The sequence below is a fragment of the Rhamphochromis longiceps genome, linkage group LG3 (genome assembly GCF_057381845.1).
Source record: "Rhamphochromis longiceps isolate RC_006_pf linkage group LG3, R_longiceps_female_GT1.1, whole genome shotgun sequence".
NCBI lineage: Eukaryota > Metazoa > Chordata > Actinopteri > Cichliformes > Cichlidae > Rhamphochromis > Rhamphochromis longiceps.
In genome coordinates, this window is record NC_140559.1 from 13788359 (window position 1) to 13806392 (window position 18034).

The 18034-nt window shown below is 42.8% G+C and overlaps 1 protein-coding gene across 7 annotated transcripts in view; it reads right to left on the reverse strand.

Moving 5' to 3' along the window:
* Positions 1-10045: 10045 nt before the first annotated feature.
* The window catches only part of LOC146673007 (uncharacterized), a 38038-nt gene continuing 30049 nt past the window's right edge, over positions 10046-18034 (reverse strand). For 4 of the 7 annotated variants that reach the window (XM_085401355.1, XM_085401354.1, XM_085401350.1 and 1 more), the window contains 10 exons: positions 15113-15562; positions 14267-14698; positions 13928-14191; positions 13565-13819; positions 13233-13481; positions 12844-13101; positions 10900-11202; positions 10537-10806; positions 10332-10415; positions 10076-10209 (listed from right to left, as the gene is read on the reverse strand). In XM_085401355.1, coding sequence (XP_085257481.1) covers positions 10143-10209; positions 10332-10415; positions 10537-10806; positions 10900-11202; positions 12844-13101; positions 13233-13481; positions 13565-13819; positions 13928-14191; positions 14267-14698; positions 15113-15562 — 2632 coding nt within the window. In that variant the 3' untranslated portion in view covers positions 10076-10142. The other 3 variants (XM_085401351.1, XM_085401353.1, XM_085401356.1) reach the window with 3 other exon arrangements.

Below are 18034 nucleotides of genomic sequence, written 5' to 3' on the forward strand. Positions count from 1 at the left end.
ATGTAATTAAGCATTGCGTGGCACATCCAACATACTGTTTTACTTTAGTCCAAGACGCGCTTACCATCAGGGTCATACGTCACATGAAAACCAAAATAGTTCCAAACGCCAGATCTGAATGAGGGTGGGGGAGGTTCAATTTGCCATGTTGCAAGTTAACTTGCCCTGCGCTCTTCCTTCTGACGATGCTGTCTGTGTTGAGCGCTCAGTGGATCTGCGCTCGACAGTGCAGCCTAGGCGGAGTAGTCGAACGCAGATTCACTGAGCGCTCAACACAGACAGCATTGTCAGAAGGAAAGTTGATCAAATAAATTAAAAATGTTGTATTGTTCGATACATATGCGTACCGAACCGAAAGCACTGTATCGAACGGTTCAATATCGATACGAATATCGTTGCACCCCTAATATATATATATATATATATATATATATATATATATATATATATATATATATATATATAAAGCTGGGCGATATAAGATTTTTGCATATCACGATATGTTTTTTCATTTCAGGCGATAACGATATCTATCACAATATAAGCCAAATAACTATATTTGTAAGATTTAAATGTGCCGTTGCTCACAAGTAAAATGTGAAATAATCAGCAGCTTGTTTTGATTTAAATATTTATTTCCCATAATAAGTTCAACAGGGTAGATGTACTTAAGGAACATGAGACTTTTTTAGATAAATAAAGGCAAATATTGCAAACTACACAAAAGGCAGCCACTAAAGCGTTTAAGTTTCAAAATAGAACAAACAAAACAGACTACTAAATTGTCAATAATACTAATAAAACACGAGAGTCTGCACACAGGAAACAAGAGAGATGAGGCCTGTCACAATAGTTTAACTTTTCTATCGAGAAAAAGTTATTTCGCAATACATATCGTTATCGTTCTCGTTCTATCGCCCAGCTCTATATATATGTATATATTATGCTATTTCTTACTTCTTGCATTGTCTTTCTTTTTTACTGTTTGTACTGGAGCACTGTAACCAACATAATTCCCCCTAGGGATCAATATAGTATTCTGATTCTGATTCTGATACACATACAAAGAATTTGGTTCCAGTAGATGGTGGCTCTCAAGCACAGCAATGTAAATCACAACAGTATGTAAACAACACAATACATACACACATATCCAACCATAACCAATCTAAATCTTATATACATAAAATACAGGATGACAGGAATGAATACTACAGAATGTACATAAGGTGCAGTTGCAGTCTAGCAGTGTGAGCAGTGTGACAGTTCAACTGTTTAGGAGGGAAATGGCAAGGGGAAAGAAACTGTTCCTATGTCGGGTGGTCCTGGTCTGCAGGCTTCTGTACCGTCTGCCAGAGGGCAGCAGATCAAAAAGTCTGTGTGCAGGGTGTAAAGGGGTCTGTGATGATATTCCCTGCCTGTTTTCTGGTTCTTGAGAGGTACAGGTCCTGGATACCAGAGTCACCTTTAGTCAGCTTTTGGTCGCTCTAAATATTTTTTTTATTTTTTTAAATTTTGTTTTAATTTCTTGTATATTTTAATGTCTGTTTTACTCATGTTTTAATGCCTTTATTTTTCACTGAATGTCTGTAACCTGCCACATAAAAGCAAGCCATTAAAACTGGCAGTGAACCCCTACCGGCAGTCAACTGCAATCAAACTGAGCTTCTATAGGAGAGCTTTGAGGAAAGTAAAAAAAAAAGCCTCAGCACAAACGAGCACATGAATCTTCACATCTGTGGCGTGAATAAGGCACGGCGGGACCACGGAGCAACGTTCAGAGCCATCTTTATTTAATTCACGTCACACCACAACCACACCAACCCCTGAGTCCCCGTGTTTTAACACGGCGGGCATGATTGCGGATGCCGTGCAGGTGCGTCCGCACGGCACCGCAGACCATGCCCCACCACAACATCTTACACCATGTAAAAGAACGTGACATGCAACTGAGGTAAGGAATGATCTGGTGTAGACAACAGCCATCGTCCACCCACCGTCTGCACGTTGCATTGCACCAGCATGTGCATGTGTGTTCGTGCGTGCATCACTTTTCACTGAGTCAGTGTGTTGGTGTGTTTGTCATTTTATTCACTGAATCAACGTGTGTACATATGTTTGTGTATGTGTTTATCACTTCATGCTGAGTCAGTGTGTGTAGGTCACTTTATACTGTGTGAGTGGGTGTGTGTGCATCACTTTCCGTTTCTGGTGTCTTCGATAAACAACAGCCTGAAGGGTGCCCCACGGTCCTGCCCTCCTCCTTTCAGTCTGTTTGTGACCACCACTGCTCCATGTTCACAGTGCTATCCACTTTGGTTTTGACACCGATAGGGGCAGTCCTTTCTCCAGTGTCCATCCTCTCCGCAGATAAAACCTGCATCAGCTTCTGTGTTCTGTCCGTTCTGAGATGACTTTTGACCTCACTGCATGTGTGTGCATTAGTAGGTGGGTTAAATACAGTATGTATTCAGTGGAGTCTCTCCCCTAGCTCCCATTTTGCCTTTTTCCTCTTTTTTTTTCTAAAAAGGCATCTCCTTAAAAGGTGCCTTTCTTTTGCACCTCTCCGTTTACATTGGTGTATTTAATTTTACCTTTATTTCCTTGCTTCGGACACTTTCTCAATGCATATAATATAGTTCTCTTATACGTCACACACAGTTTTGATCAAAACAACTCAGTGCACTCTGCCTAGTTTCACTCCCTGTACTCTGCAGGCCTGCACAAAGCGTCTTCTGCAGTTTCCTGTCTTACATAGTACTCTGTGACCTTTAGCACACATTATAACTCAAAGTGGCGTTTTACTATACTGGCCTCTATAAAACAATATAAACAGAAAATAACCACTAAGAATATATATTTATTCCGTAACAGCTCCACCCTTTTCATCTTTCCTAAAGAGAGACGACATAATACCTAAGTTATCCCCTTAACTTTACTTGCATGTGAGAATAATAGCTAAGAATTTAACCAAAGGAGTCATACTAAACGAAATGAAACCTTTCACTTGCCCAAACACACATGTCATCCGTCCCCTCAACGGGTTGTGTATTTTCAATGTTCCCTTATTATTGTGGCATAATTACTTCTATCCAACAAATAAATCAAACAAATAAGTCAAGCTCTAAGACAGCACCTTGTGTCTACACCGGGCTGTGAGCTGTCCTACCTTTATTTCCTAACACCCCCTTTTCACCCAGCGTCACAGTTTAAACCCACTTCTGACTTCCCTCACTGCTCACGGTAAAATCCAAACAGATATAATTAGCTTTTCCTAGTAAAAGGTCCTAGATTACTTTTGTCAATCTGTGGAAACAGTCTCTATAGAGTTAAACCGTTTCCTCTTTAAAATTACTCCTGGTTTCTAAGCACACAACTTACAGTTCACTTAATTGTCCCTTTGCCCCCTTTAACAGGTAGACCATATCCAGCATGACCACCACCTCTGTCTAACGAGCTTTTTGACCTTCTTTACAGTTCAAACAACTAATCTTCTGGGACGGGCAATTTTCTGAGATCTACGCTTCTTTTAGGTCACATCCGTGCCCCCCTTTATTGGCCAGATCTGTTTGGTCTGGTGCTTCCTGGATTCTGGCCAACCCCCTCGTGGTTTTGCTGTGGTTCTGGAATCTGCTCCTTCTGTAAAGGACAGAAAAGGAAAACACCTCTGTGCGACGCCTCAATAATCTAATATGTTCATCCATTGTTCTTCTAGTTACTCAAAGTTGGTTCAGATTTTTATATTCAGGACTCTCTGATCTAGACGATTAGTCAAAATATTATTTATGTGTGTAAGCGATTTTGCATTTACCCCTCTGCACTCTAAGCCATTTTCCTACATTTTCCTCCTATATATGAACGAAGCTTATGACCTTCACAAGACTGAGTGGCAATTCCTATGATCACAATTGCAATGTGTGTATGAAAAATTATTATAATCGCCTATTCTAGTGAAATAAATCAAAAAAGAAATCAAACATTTTCAATCTTAACATCTTCCCTTCTTTCACAAAAGCATACGTTTCATTCAGCCTGCTGTCCACAGTTCCCTTTAAGTGTAGTACTCAGCTTCTCATGAACACAGGCATTTTATCTTCTAAACAGGATTTCATTTATTCTAATCAGTTAAGCTTAAACATGAAAACTATTGTTTCTACGTAAGTTTTACTGTACCTAAATTATCAAACACCCAAAAAGCCCCCTCCTCTTCACTCTGCTGACCCATGACTGCACTCCATCATACAGCTCCAACCTCTTCATCAAGTTTGCGGACGACACAACGGTGGTGGGTCTCATTAGCAACAGGGATGAGACCGACTACAGAAGTGAGGTGAGACGCCTGGCCACGTGGTGTGCTGACAACAATCTCTCTCTGAATGTGGAGAAGACGAAGGAGATTGTCGTGGACTTCAGGAGTCCCTCCAACGCATAGTGAGGGCTGCAGAGAGGATCATTGGTGTCTCTCTCCCCTCCCTCCAGGACATTTACAGCACCCGTCTCACTAAAAAAGCCCTTTGCATAGCGGCTGATCCCACGCACCCAATGCAAAGCTTCTTCAAGCTGCTGCCGTCGGGGAGGAGACTGCGGAGTCTCCGGGCCAGGACCAGCAGACTGAAGGACAGCTTCATCCATCAGGCTGTCAGGAAGCTTAACTCCCTCCCGATTCTGCCCCCTCTCCCCTCTCTCCTCCACGGTCCTACTGAACTCTGTCACACACACACACACACACACACACACACACACACACACACACACACACACACACACACACTCTCTGACTCACTCACTGGCCTGCACCAGTTACCAGTCACTTTGTGGAGCATTGGACTGCCACTACCTCATAAGACTTTGTTGTTACACTATCTCTTACCGTACATTACCAAATCTCCATTTGCACTATTTGCCCATTTGCACTACTCTGCCTGGTTTGCACTCAATGTCATTTACTCATTATATTGTATATTGTATAGCTTTCTTGTTATATGTAAAATTGTATTGTATTTATTTATTTAAATTTTTACTTTTTAATTATTTTACTTGCATTTTTAATCACTCTTATATTTAAATGTTCATTTGCTATTTTATCTAGGGATTGAGAGTAACGTAGTTTCTATTCTCTGTATGTCCTGTACATGTGGCAGAATTGACAATAAAGCTGACTTTGACTTTGACTTTGAAAAGTCAACACTGATCATATAATCCATTGTTTCAAATTAAACCTAAAATTCCCCCTTTGACACATTTTATGTGTCACATAGAATGAAAATGCTTCACCACATCTACGAAATTAAAAGAAAAAGGTTAGTCATATTAGAACACCTCAACAATTCTCCTCTCGAGTATCTTTGCTCTGGGCCTGCAAACCTGTGTTAAGAAATGAAATCAGTTTAATTATCATGTCAAATCTGTTGAACTTCTGGCTCCACCCAGAGCCTGCATCCCCAGAACTACCTAGAAACAAAACACGAGTGTTAGCATGAACTTGACATTTGAAAACCCCATTTTTCTTTTTTTTTGCTCGTGTTTTCCTGCAATACCACGTCCTATCACAGGCCCCTACCGGTTGTGCTCTCTTTTTAATACGTTACTATTTTAAAGGGAAAAAACCTCGGTCACCTGGACCAGTGTTTGTTATTCCATAACTGTATTTTAATGTCTTACTCTACCATTCCCCTATGTAATTCCTAAATATTGTTTTGGTTCTGACTATTTTCCTCTATAAGATTTAATTGACTTCTACAGTGGCCTGCTATGGTTAATGGTAACACGAACCAAGCAAACATCAGCAAAACCCAAAATTAGCAGCCAAAGGGTTAAGTCTGCCGCTCCACACTCTCAGGTGAACCTACAGTCTCCCCCTCCGGTCTCGCTCATCCTCCTGCTCCTGCCAAAAGCAAAACAAAGTAAAGCATCCACCCTTTTCTTACTGGCGTGGTGAATTGTTTGTCAGCATTTACTAATCCTAACCTTGGTCTGGTCTTTGTCTGTGTCAAGTCAGTCAACACTTCAGTCCACATCGTCAGTCCAGTCACACATTCACTCACACGCATTCACACGAGATATTGCTGATAGTGGAGACGCACAACCTATTCCAGTCTCCATCACCAGCAAGATCACGTCATCATTTTTAAAAGAAAAAGCAATTGTTTATGATTTTGGACTGGATTGACTCGCTGCAATCCTTTTAGACAGGAAGTCACACACTGATCGGGTTCCCACAGCCTTCTCCTCAGCCCATTGTAATCTAGAGAAGCTCACCTTATATTTGCTGTCACGAAAATGTTTTAAAGCGCTGTTAATTCAATCTTGCAGGCCTGCTTAGAACAAAAATTAGAAAAAAGAGAGCTGATTATTAAATCATCAAAACATCACCATGAGGGTGACACCTGACAGATTTTCTCTAAGTGCACCGTTACAAAAATAATGGGCCCAGTTCTGGACATGTCCATGTATAGAAAAACTCTCTGTTGAAAACAGGAAAGCAACCCAAACCTAACTGGCAGAATTAACCTATCACTAAAACAAAAAAACCCAAATCTGCCAGACTAATCACAGAAAAGTTTTTGCTTACTAGTCTAGCAATATGTTGTGGGAAATAGAACTTCGGGGCCATAAACGTTTTGCCCTACTCCTGGCTTAACTACTACTTACATGGTCTGAAATCAGACTTAAAAAATCACTCCCTCTGTTCATTTTCCCCACATCAGATTTTAGTGGTTGTGTCCTGGACAAGTCTCACAGTGTTACTGGAGGCCAAGATAATGATTCAGAGTAAGAATCTGGTTAGATAAAGCTGAAAAAGGCTCCAAATCAAAGTACCATCATACTTTTCATTAGTCTCCAGGTTGATGATTATAAACAGAATTATTGAAGTTTTTATCATTTCAGGCTGAAAATCAACATGAATTTGGTTTGAATCAAAGAAGCTCCTTTAATGTGTGTCATTAAAATCCTCACACAGACTTAAAAAGGCAACATTAACATTAAAATAGACGAATGAAACTTCAGCTGCGAGCTTCATGCAGTCATCCTCAGCAGTTCATAGCAGCCACAGCTCTTTATTACGCAGCTTTGAATTAAAGTGAGTGAAGTGTCAGAGTTTGTGTGAGAAGCTGCTTTATGGACAGCTGTACACACGTCTTTATTATTTCTCCATAAATCAAACACACAGGTTTGTCTGTACATGATTTAAAGTGTGACGTTGTGCAGTTAAAGCTGTTTGTGCGACACTCTGACCTCCTGTGAATGAAATAATGAAATAATAAAATAAATAAATATTTTCTACATATTTCAGACATGAAGCAAACCTTTGATTTCTTACATGTTCATGGATGGATGGAGGTGTATAAACTGCTTCAACATCCCACGTCTTCTGATTAAATATGAACTGTGAACAACACGTAATCATCTGTAAATGGTTTGAGGCACACTGAGGCCACCTACAGGGCAGATGGGGAACAGCAGGGATCAGAAATCATCTGAGATGTTAGTGAGAAGTTAGAACAAACAGACTCAAGATGGCTCTAAGTGATCAAAGTTGATCTAAAACAGAAGATAAATCCAAAGCAAAATCAGATTCATGTGTATCATTTCCAGTTACAGTATAAAATATAAATATAAAATGACTTTGTCCTGATATATAATAAAGATGTTAGTTGTTTTGAGCCCCTGTATTAAAAGTCGATCCAGTTTAAAGTCAGCTTGAGTTTGATGTCTTTATGTCAAAGCTGCTCATGATGTTGAGCTGCTGATGGAATAAAAACAGTGAAAAATCTCCTCAATATAAAAGCATGTAGTCCAGACTTAAATGTAGCCTGTTGTTAGCTGAGGTCCACACACGGTGTTTGACAGTGTAAACTGTGTGAAAGAGCTGCTGGTGGAGCTCACTAGGATGAGCAGGTGACCATGTGCCACGAGGTGGAGAGCAGCTGGCCTGGCTTTGATTCTGACCCGGGCCACGTCCCCTTTCTCTCTCCCTCGCTCTCACACTGCAGGCCTACTTGTTGTTCCTAGAGTATTTAAAAGTAGAATGGGCGGGGCCTGGCGCCTGTGGCCCGGCTGGCCCCTTCCAGGGGGTGGGGTGCCCTCAGGCCTCTGGGCCTGAAGCTCGGTCCTCTCTGGCACAGCTGGCTGCCGGCAGAGCCCGCGGGCACGCCACTGCAACCCCCTCTGGCCTCTGCTCCGTAGCTGCGGGGTGACCTCTCCTTTGGGGCTCTACTCAGCTCTTCCCAGGAGGGTGGCACGGTTCCCCCCCTTTGGTGGTCCTCCTCGGGTCCTCGTACTCTGGGGCCTCTGGATGTCTGGGGCCTGGATCTCCTCCATACCTGCTTCATACCCTGGTGGACGGGGCTGCGACTCCCCACACTCCCTAGCAGATCATTACATGGAGAAACCTTTGGAATGCAAGCATGCTGATCCACACAGGTGTGCACACGGGTGTACACATGGGTATTCACAGACGCGGACTACACCTTTCTTGGCTGCTGCCTCAAAGCACATTGTGCGCTGTCTATCTTGCGTGCTGCACAATATCGTTTATTATTTAGTAACTACTGATATCTACTGCTAGCTAGTTTATTGTGATGGTGCTGTTTTTATTATGTTGCTCTTTTTTTTTTGTTTGCTTTCTCCTCTGTTTTTTTTCTCCGTACAGGTGATCCAGGTGTTTTGTTTGTTTTTTTTCTCTCTTCCCCCCTTCTCACCGTCTCTTCTCCCCTTTGGTTTTCTTTCTCTCCCTCTTTCTTTCATTCTTTCTCCCTGTCCTATCCCACAGTCATGTCTGTCCTGTTTGTAGCAACTGAAAATAAAATAAATTCATAATTATAATAAAGGTCAATCAAATGGACCAATATGGCAAGGCCATGATGATCCACTTGGTAAAATAAATCCGCTTGGCATCTTTCTTGGCCTCAAGACAACAATTCTGAAATAATAAAAAAATAAAGGGGGTAGAAAACTGGGCGACACTTGATGGTTTAAACATGCGAGAAGCAGTAGGAGGACACAAGTAGTGATGTTACAGGGAAGAGAAGTTTCAAACAATACAGGCAAATGATCAGAAAAGACGACATCATAAATTTGAAGATTATAAACAGGTAAACCATGAGACAAAACCAGAGTGTGTCCATGTTTATGAGTGGGACCAGTGACAGACTACAACACATTAAAAGCATCAAGTAGGTTTAAAAAGTCTTTTGCCAGTGGTTTAGTAGGACAACACACATGAATATCACCCAGGATTAAACTTTGTCCTACTTTGTCATTATTTCAGCCAAGAACTCAGAGAAGTCATGAACAAAGTTGCTGTTATATTTAGGTGGACGGTAGATCAGCACACAGAGAACAGGATGACCCAGCTCAAACATATTCAGGTCAAAACTGGAGAAAGTGACAGTTGGCGAAAAGTATTTCTGTAAACTGTGGCCACTCCTCCACCTCGGCCCGTAGTCCTCGGTGAGTTAAAATACGAACAGTTTGGCGGTGATAGTTCTGAGAAAGCGCTTAACTCACCGTCACTTAGCCAGGTTTCTGTCACACAGAGGAAATCAACATGAACGTTTTATTTGCTAACGACCGAGCGTTAACAAGGGCGATCCTGGTCCATCAGACCGGTGACAGCCATCCAGGGAACCTGTTTCAGTGGCCACAGATTCCGCGGATTCACCGCAGCGAAGACGAGGTGAGAGAAGGCGGGGACACTGGATCTCCTCAGCCGAGCCGACCACAGGTGCCGATAGATTCTTACTTAAATTAAATTTAAATTATATTAAATTGCTTAGTATGAAGCAATTGCGAGAGTTTTTACTGAGACCATAAAACTACATCTCCCTGATGATGACGACCATGACGACGATGTTAAAGATGATGGCGAGCGCTTCACCAGATCTCAAACTGCGTGTGCTCCTTGAAGGCTGCTCTGATGATGATGATGATGATGACGACCATGATGATAATGATGACCAGGAGGATGATGATAACGACGATGGTGATGATGGCGAGCGCTTCACCAGATCTCAAACTGCGTGTGCTCCTTGAAGGCTGCTCTGATGATGATGACGACCATGATGATAATGATGACCATGATGATAATGATGACCAGGAGGATGATGATAACGACGATGTTAAAGATGATGGCGAGCGCTTCACCAGATCTCAAACTGCGTGTGCTCCTTGAAGGCTGCTCTGTGCACGATGTTGTTGCTGAAGAGTCTAGAAAGAGACCAAAGCAGAGAGCAGACGTCACTCACACAGAACAACATGAATCCACGTGAGCTCAGGCTGTGAATGATTCCTCTCAGAGTCTGAGAAGAAACTCCTTCATGTTGGCTCACCGCACACAGTGGATGGAGGGGTTGATGGAGAGCAGCTGCAGTAACACATCGGTCGAAGCATCAGTGATCTGATTGTGACTCAGACTGTAACACAAACACAACATGTGGCTCTAACTGATCGCTGCACATTATATTACTGTAGTGTGTGTGAACAGGCTGATGGTTGTTGGTGCCTCCCACAGGAGGATCAGTGTGTGACACTCACTCTAGGACTTGGACTTTGTGCAGATGTGTGATGAGAGGGAGCAGCAGCTGGTCAGTGAGCTGACAGTGACTGAGGTCCAGCTCTGTCAGCCCTTCACACGAGTCCAGCATCTGGACCAAAGCCCCGCAGACCCTCTGATCCAGCGTGCTGTGACTGAGATCCAGCTCTCCACCCAGGGCTGTACACAGGGACACCGCCCGCCTCACTGCGTCCCTCTCACTGTTCACAGGAACCAGAGACAGCAGCTGGAGGAGGACAGTGTTACTGACTCTAAACAGGACAAACAGAGAAACTGTCAGGATGCATCAACACCAGCGTGAACAAGGTTCTCTCTGGTTCAGACTCTTCGGTGGTCTTTCCCACCTGAGGCGGACCCTGTGGAGGACAGGAAACAGCAGGTCCAGCACGCTGTCCTCCACCTCACAGTCTCGCAGGTCCAGCTGTGTGTCCCGGCTGCCCTGTGTCAGGATGGTGGAGACGGCCCTGCAGTCATCAGCAGTCAGACTCAGAGGCTCAGTCTGATCCTCCTCCGGTAGCTCCACACAGGAGGAGCAGGACAGATCCAAGCTGTGCTGCAGAGTCCTCAGCAGGCCTGACGCTGCCTCCTGCTGGACGTCACAGGCAGCACAGCAGTGGATGAACCTCAGCAGCTGGTTCCTGTCAACACTGGAAAGAAACGCATGGAGACAGAAAATCTAAAATGATAGATGCTGCAAACAAACTGCTGGCTCCAATAAAATGTGTTGATCTTTAAAACTAAAGGATTTTAAGAACAGCATCTATGAACTAGCAGCAGACACATTATTGTAATTAGATGTTGGATTTATGCACAGCACTCATGTTATTAAGACAAAGTCACACTGAGCCCAGTTTCCCTGCTTGGGCTGATTGTGCAGGTGGATGTTAACAGATAACAGCTTTAAATGAATAAGGACTCTGTTCATCTGGTAACTCTGTGTTCATGATTTACTGCATTTATCAGATTAAAAGCATCATTTGTCAGCAGTGATGAAGAGTAAATGTCTCCTTTGTGTCCAGGAAGCCACAGAAACACAGCATGTAGCAGATTATTTTAATGGGTCCAGTTCAAATGTGTCTGCAGACAAACTTGTGATTTGCAGCCTTCAGCTTGTTGTTCGAGCAGCTGATAAAAGTAGCCCAGGAGGTGTAATGACAACACTTGATAATAACTATAATTAATACAATTAAATTGTTAATTCGACCAATTTTAATTCACTAAGATTAAAATGACAATAACGCTGATGATACCATTTGGTAAAACCACAAATGAGACACACAAATCAGAAGCAACAAGTCAGAGGCTGCAGTTTGGGAAACACTGAAGACCACCAGAAATGTTTGGGCCTCATTTGTAAACTTCACCAAATGATTTCCAATAATATATTTTTAAACAATTATCTGCATAATTAATGAGAAATTGCAAAGCTGACATTTGTAAACTTTGTAAATAATTCATGAATATTGTGTGACATCTAAAAACAGGACGGCTAATGCTAAGCTGCAGTGTGTTCAGCGATAAGTCGGCCCTTGGGTGTAAATAAAAAAAAATAAAACTTTTGATTAGTCTGAATTTCTTTGTTGTTTAGTAAAGTTTGTGTTGGATTAAAATACAACAAACGGCTCTCACTGTTGCCATGACAGCGGGCTAATGCTAAAGAAAAGCTTGCGTGAATCTCTGAGACTAAACAACAGTCGGGGGCGGGGCATCTGTGATGAAACCCTCCATGATAAGTAGTGAAATAAACATCTGGTCATCATTAAAGAACACATACCATAGTGAGAACATGTTGTTTGTGTCATCAGAGTGTAATTATCGTCTCTTTCCAACTATGATATATAAGATAGGAAGCTTCACCACATTGTTGTTCGTACATGTCGCCACTATGAGCGCCACTATCAGCGGCTCTGGGATTCTTTTCCAGGAAAACTGAACTCAAAGCCGTCTTCAAACCAGCTTACTGTCTGTAAACATCAACATGAACCAGTTACTGTTTGATCCTGTTTCCTGTTCCGTGTTTGCTACGTGACCCTGGGTTGTTAGACAGGCGCCCACTAATAAAATGTGTTATTGTTGCTGTTGTTGTTATTATTACTGCTCTACCTTTAAATGATGTTCACTCTGCCTGCTGTTTGAAACTTTCCTTGTAGTTTCTTGTTCAACTGTTCATGTAATCTGTTCCACACTAACAGTAAAATGTTAGCTTGTTTTTGAAGCATTATGTTACAATAAAGTGTGTTGTTCAGCAATCACACAGCGCAGCACAGAAACGAGCTCTAATGTCTGACCTGAGACGAGAAACGCTGTCCAGCATGAGCAGGATGGACTCTACTCCCCCTGCTGGTATGGAGGTCCACAGCAGGTTCAGTCTGACTCCGTCTCCGTGTCTGAGGATGAAGATCAGAGCAGCACAGTCCACTGAGTCCAGCTGTCTGCAGCTCAGGCTGATCACATGACCGAGTGACCTCAGCAAACTGGGAACAGCGTGACTGTCGTGAGCTCTGTGGAGCTCTCTGATGGAGCTCATCACAAAGCTGGGACTGGGCCTGAAAACAAAGAGTTTATTTCCAACTTTGTTTAAAGGATCCATGAAGTGCTGATTAAAGATGAGACAGCATTTCAAATCCTCCTGATTAATCAGCAGAAACTGTGTAAAAGATCAAACCACATTCAGCACCTTTTAAACACAATCCTGTCCAGAAAGGGAAGCAGACGTGTGGTCTCCTCCTGTAAGAACAGGTTCTTCCTCAGGTCCACAGTGATGGTCTGAGCCGACGGCTGCTGCAGCAGATAGTGAAGCAGCTCCCAGCTCAGGCAGCAGGAGGTCAGGTCTCCACCAACCTTACTCAAGAAGGACAACGTCAAGTCCTTGTCCTGGGTTTCATGGAGGAGAGACAGGAGCTGCTGGAAGCTCTCTTCACTCAGTCTGCAGAGATCATCAATATAAAATAAGCTTTGAAGTAAAAATCGACATTTTATTTGTCCTGTGATGTTCAGAAAGACATTTACTTGACTGTCAGAGGACCATGATGGAGCAGCAGTGCAATGAGACCCTGAGCAGGGATGCAGGTCTCAGTCAGGTCTAACCGTCCGACTGTCCAGTATCTCAGCAGGGAAGCCAAACTACTGACGGCCCTCAACAATACTCTGTGTGATGGTCGGGCTTTCTTAGGCACAAGAGAAAGCTCTTCAACAGCCAGCCGACGGGCCGCTCTGCCTCTTCTTACCCACTGAGACAGCAGCAAGGACATGTCGATGGAAAGCCTGAAGAACGAAGAGACGAAAGAGCAGAAATGATGAACACCAAGAACTAAAGATTCACATAGAAATGATGTTAGAAGAGCAGGAGAGAGTCATGGTTTCACTTCCTGCCTCAGACTGTGTAGTTGTGTTGTGTGTCTGAAGAGCAGAGCGCCTCCTCTGGCAGACATCTTGCTGGGTGTGAGGATGAGATCCACTTTAGAGCCGCACAGTTTGAGAACTCTCCCCACAGACCAGCAGCTTTTCCTGTGTAACGCTCCTGTTAGCAGCAGCTGGAAGCCCAGCAGCTGCAGCAGAGACTCCAGCTGCTGGGCCTCCTCTCTGGATCTTACAGACATGGATGTGCACACACTCTGGAAGAACTCTGGACCACAGCTGGAACACAGTGAAGATGGGATCAGAGAACATGCTGGAAACGTTCTGCAAATGAAACCATCATCACTTATTTACCTGAGCTGTGAGATAAAAGGCAGACACTGCAGCAAACTCCTCACTTCACTCTCTTCATGTGAGCAGCCTCTCAGCTCCACTTGTTTCTTCTCTGGTTGGAGTTTCAGCAGCTCCAGGAGGATGGAGGTCTTTCTCTCTGAGAGGTCTATGGACCAGACTGCAGGAGCTGACTGGAAAACTGACTGTAATGATGGAAGGACACTCAGACCTGTTTTAGTCTCACAGTCCTTCACATGGGAGCACAGATCCAACAGGAAGTTAATCTGATAATCTTCATCCATGTATCTCTCATGAAGAGGGAATGTCTGATATGTGCACACTGATGCTAACAGCTCCAGGATCTTCTCTCCTGTCTGCTGCTCTCTCTCTGCTGCTGCACAGAACAGACTCACAAAGATCCTGACTGCATGATGACGATTCCAACCATCAACACTGCAACAATAAGAAGGAAACATTTAGAGATGATTTGATGTGAGCTGCATAAAAACAGCCACACACTGCTGATGGACTCCATCTGGTCCATGTTTCCTGTACATAATGACGCTCCATGTTAAATATAACATAAACGAGGGAAACATATCATCTCAGTTGCAGCACATAACTAATTTATTAATCCTCATAAAAACAAGAAAACAAATATTTTAGAAATTTGTCAAAATTCCACTTTTAGAAGCTTCTTTAAATCAAGAAGAGACGGTAAAAACTTTACTTTAATATTAAATGAATAGAAAAGTTGTTTTCTGCTTTCTTTGTAAAGTAACTATATACTATGTGTATACTGCATGTGGTGAACGCATGTTCTCCATCAAAACTCTTCACTAAGCTTCTGAATACAATCTGACTTACCTGAGCTGTGAGATAAAAGGCAGACACTGCAGCAAACTCCTCACTTCACTCTCTTCATGTGAGCAGCCTCTCAGCTCCACTTGTTTCTTCTCTGGTTGGAGTTTCAGCAGCTCCAGGAGGATGGAGGTCTTTCTCTCTGAGAGCTTTATGGACCAGACTGCAGGAGCTGACTGGAAAACTGGCTGTAATGATGGAAGGACACTCAGACCTGTTTTAGTCTCATAGTCCTTCACATGGGAGCACAGATCCAACAGGAAGTCACTCTGATATTGGTTCAGATAATAATACATCTCCATGTATCTCTCATGAAGAGGGAATGTCTGATATGTGCACACTGATGCTAACAGCTCCAGGATCTTCTCTCCTGTCTGCTGCTCTCTCTCTGCTGCTGCACAGAACAGACTCACAAAGATCCTGACTGCTTCATCAGGATCTGAGCACCCATCAACACTGGAACAATAAGAAGGAAACATTTAGAGATGATTTGATGTGAGCTGCATAAAAACAACCACACACTGCTGATGCAGTTGTCCATGTGTGTCCTGTATATAATGAAACAGTCAGTGTTGGGAAGGTAAGTTTTCAAATGTATTCCACTACAGATTACAGATTACATGCCCCAAAAGGTATTTTGCAATGTATTCTGAATACTATGGATTACTTAATATATTATCAAGATTTTACAACTACATTAATGTCTCATTGCTGTGTGATTTATTACTATTACTGAAGGTTACTCACCAGACCAAAACCAACTCGACTTAAAATTTATTTCAAACCTAAAACCTTTAGTGAACAATGAAACAAATAAGAGTAAAAATGCAATCATTTACTGGTAGCAATAAAATAATCTTCTACGTCTTAAGCTCTGTCCACACCTATACAGCTTTTTCTATGTGTTTGGGCCTTTCGTTCACACGTAAACGGCATTTTGAATAATCTAAAACTGAGATTTTTTTAAACTCCTTCTTTGCATTTACGTGGACGAGGAATACGGGGTTCATCACGCAGCGTCAAAACTTGTGCGTCTTTTTTCACGTCTTACTATCTGCAGTTTTTACACACTTACACACACGCAGTTACTGTCCCCACATTTAAAGGCAGAGGCCTCATTATTTTATGTTTAAAGCGGACCCTCGTTTATTGTGGCAGTTAGGTTCTAAAAAATCCCGCGATAGGTGAAATCTGTACAGTAGTCAGCTTCATTTTTTAAAGTTATTATAGATGTTTGAAGGCTGTAAATAACCTCACTACAAGCTGTACACTTTCCTCAGACAGGTATGAACATTTTCACTCTTCTCTCGCTTGTTTAAACACAAAGTTCAGACCTTGTTAGAAAAATAAGTCCAGTATTATAGAAGAAACCAAAGATCAAACCCTGTTTTCAGAACATGGGAACAGCTGCAGAGAGTTCAACATTAATGAATCAATGGTACAGAAGTAGACGAAGCAAGAAGAATGAGTCAAGTTTGACTCCTCTGACTGTTTGGCTTTGCTTAATGCGTCTTATAATCTGAAGAATGTGGTAACTTCTACCTTCCTTTAGCATGTGCAGAAGTCAAACTTTTGGTGCCATAGTTAGCGTCTTCCTCAGCCTTTTGGGAGCTACCACAGGAGCCTCTGACGGTGCAAAAGGTTTCGTCGACATTGTTGTGTTTGTGGGGGAGAAAACCTACAAACAAACAGCACTGCTGCTCGAGGATTTATGTAAATTTGACAAGCTGAACTCGTTCTGTACTGGACAGGAGACACGGCTCAAGGTTGATTGATAATGGTCTGCAACAAATCAGGATGCACAACACAATGCGCTGTTAAAAAAAAGAAAGTAAATCTGCAGAATTGCACGGACCACACTGCCCATGAGGCTCCCGTCTTTAGGGCTGTGCCTGTAACACTGCTCATATTGCCTTACTATTAAAATAGTTTTTCAATAATAATTTTTACAAATATTTCTTACAGCTCTAATGTGCAGCACAGAGCGCTCAAACACATCTATTCATTCACTTCTTCATAGATGTTTATCATCCATTCATGTGCTCATGTTTGTGACTGATGAAGGCAGCATTCGATTGGTCCATTTAGTGTGGAAGAAGAGAGAAATAGCGAATCAAAGGCCTCCTTTTATGTGAGTGTGGACAGAGACTGAAGCTGAGTGAACACAAAGTTTCCCCACATTGTCACAGCTGTCATCTCTGACTGCAGGTTTAGCTTTCATCAAGCCAGCTCACACAAAGAAAGCCTGCTTATGATCAAGCTGCTTCACTCTTCAGCCGTCTGTACAATTATACAATTATATTAAAATGCATATACCGTAATTGTCGGGCTATAAGCCGCTACTTTTTGCACAAGCTTTGAACCCTGCGGCTTTTAGTCAGGTGCGGCTTTTCTATGGATTGTCCGTGATTTTTGTCATATCGTAAGACGATTTGTTTTGTTTGTTCCGCTGTTGTACGGCACTACGTTGCCTGGCGGAAGGGCATGCGATCAGACACACAGTATCTGGGTTCAAGAGTGGTATGTTGGTCACGTGTCCATCCGCCAGGCAACATAGTGCCGTACAAGTAGCGTGAAAAACAAACTTCAGCGGGAGTCGTGGATGACTAGCGGCGATAAACTTGCGAAAAGCAAGTTATGCTCAACTCCACCGGTGGAATGTGACAGCGTGAAAAAGTGTGAAAACATCCATGATCACCAACGGATTTCGAAGGGCTGGACTGCTGCATGATGGAGAGGAGGACACCGCCACGGCCCTTCAGAGGGTGTTCGACTCTGACACTGACAACGAGGATTTCTTTGGTTTTGTAAGTGACAACGAAGGAACGAAGCTGAGAGTGGATGACGAAGCCATCCTGAGCCTGTTCGTATCAGACACTGGAGGAGAGGACTTTGGTGGTTTTAGTGTGCAGGAAGAAGAGAAAGATG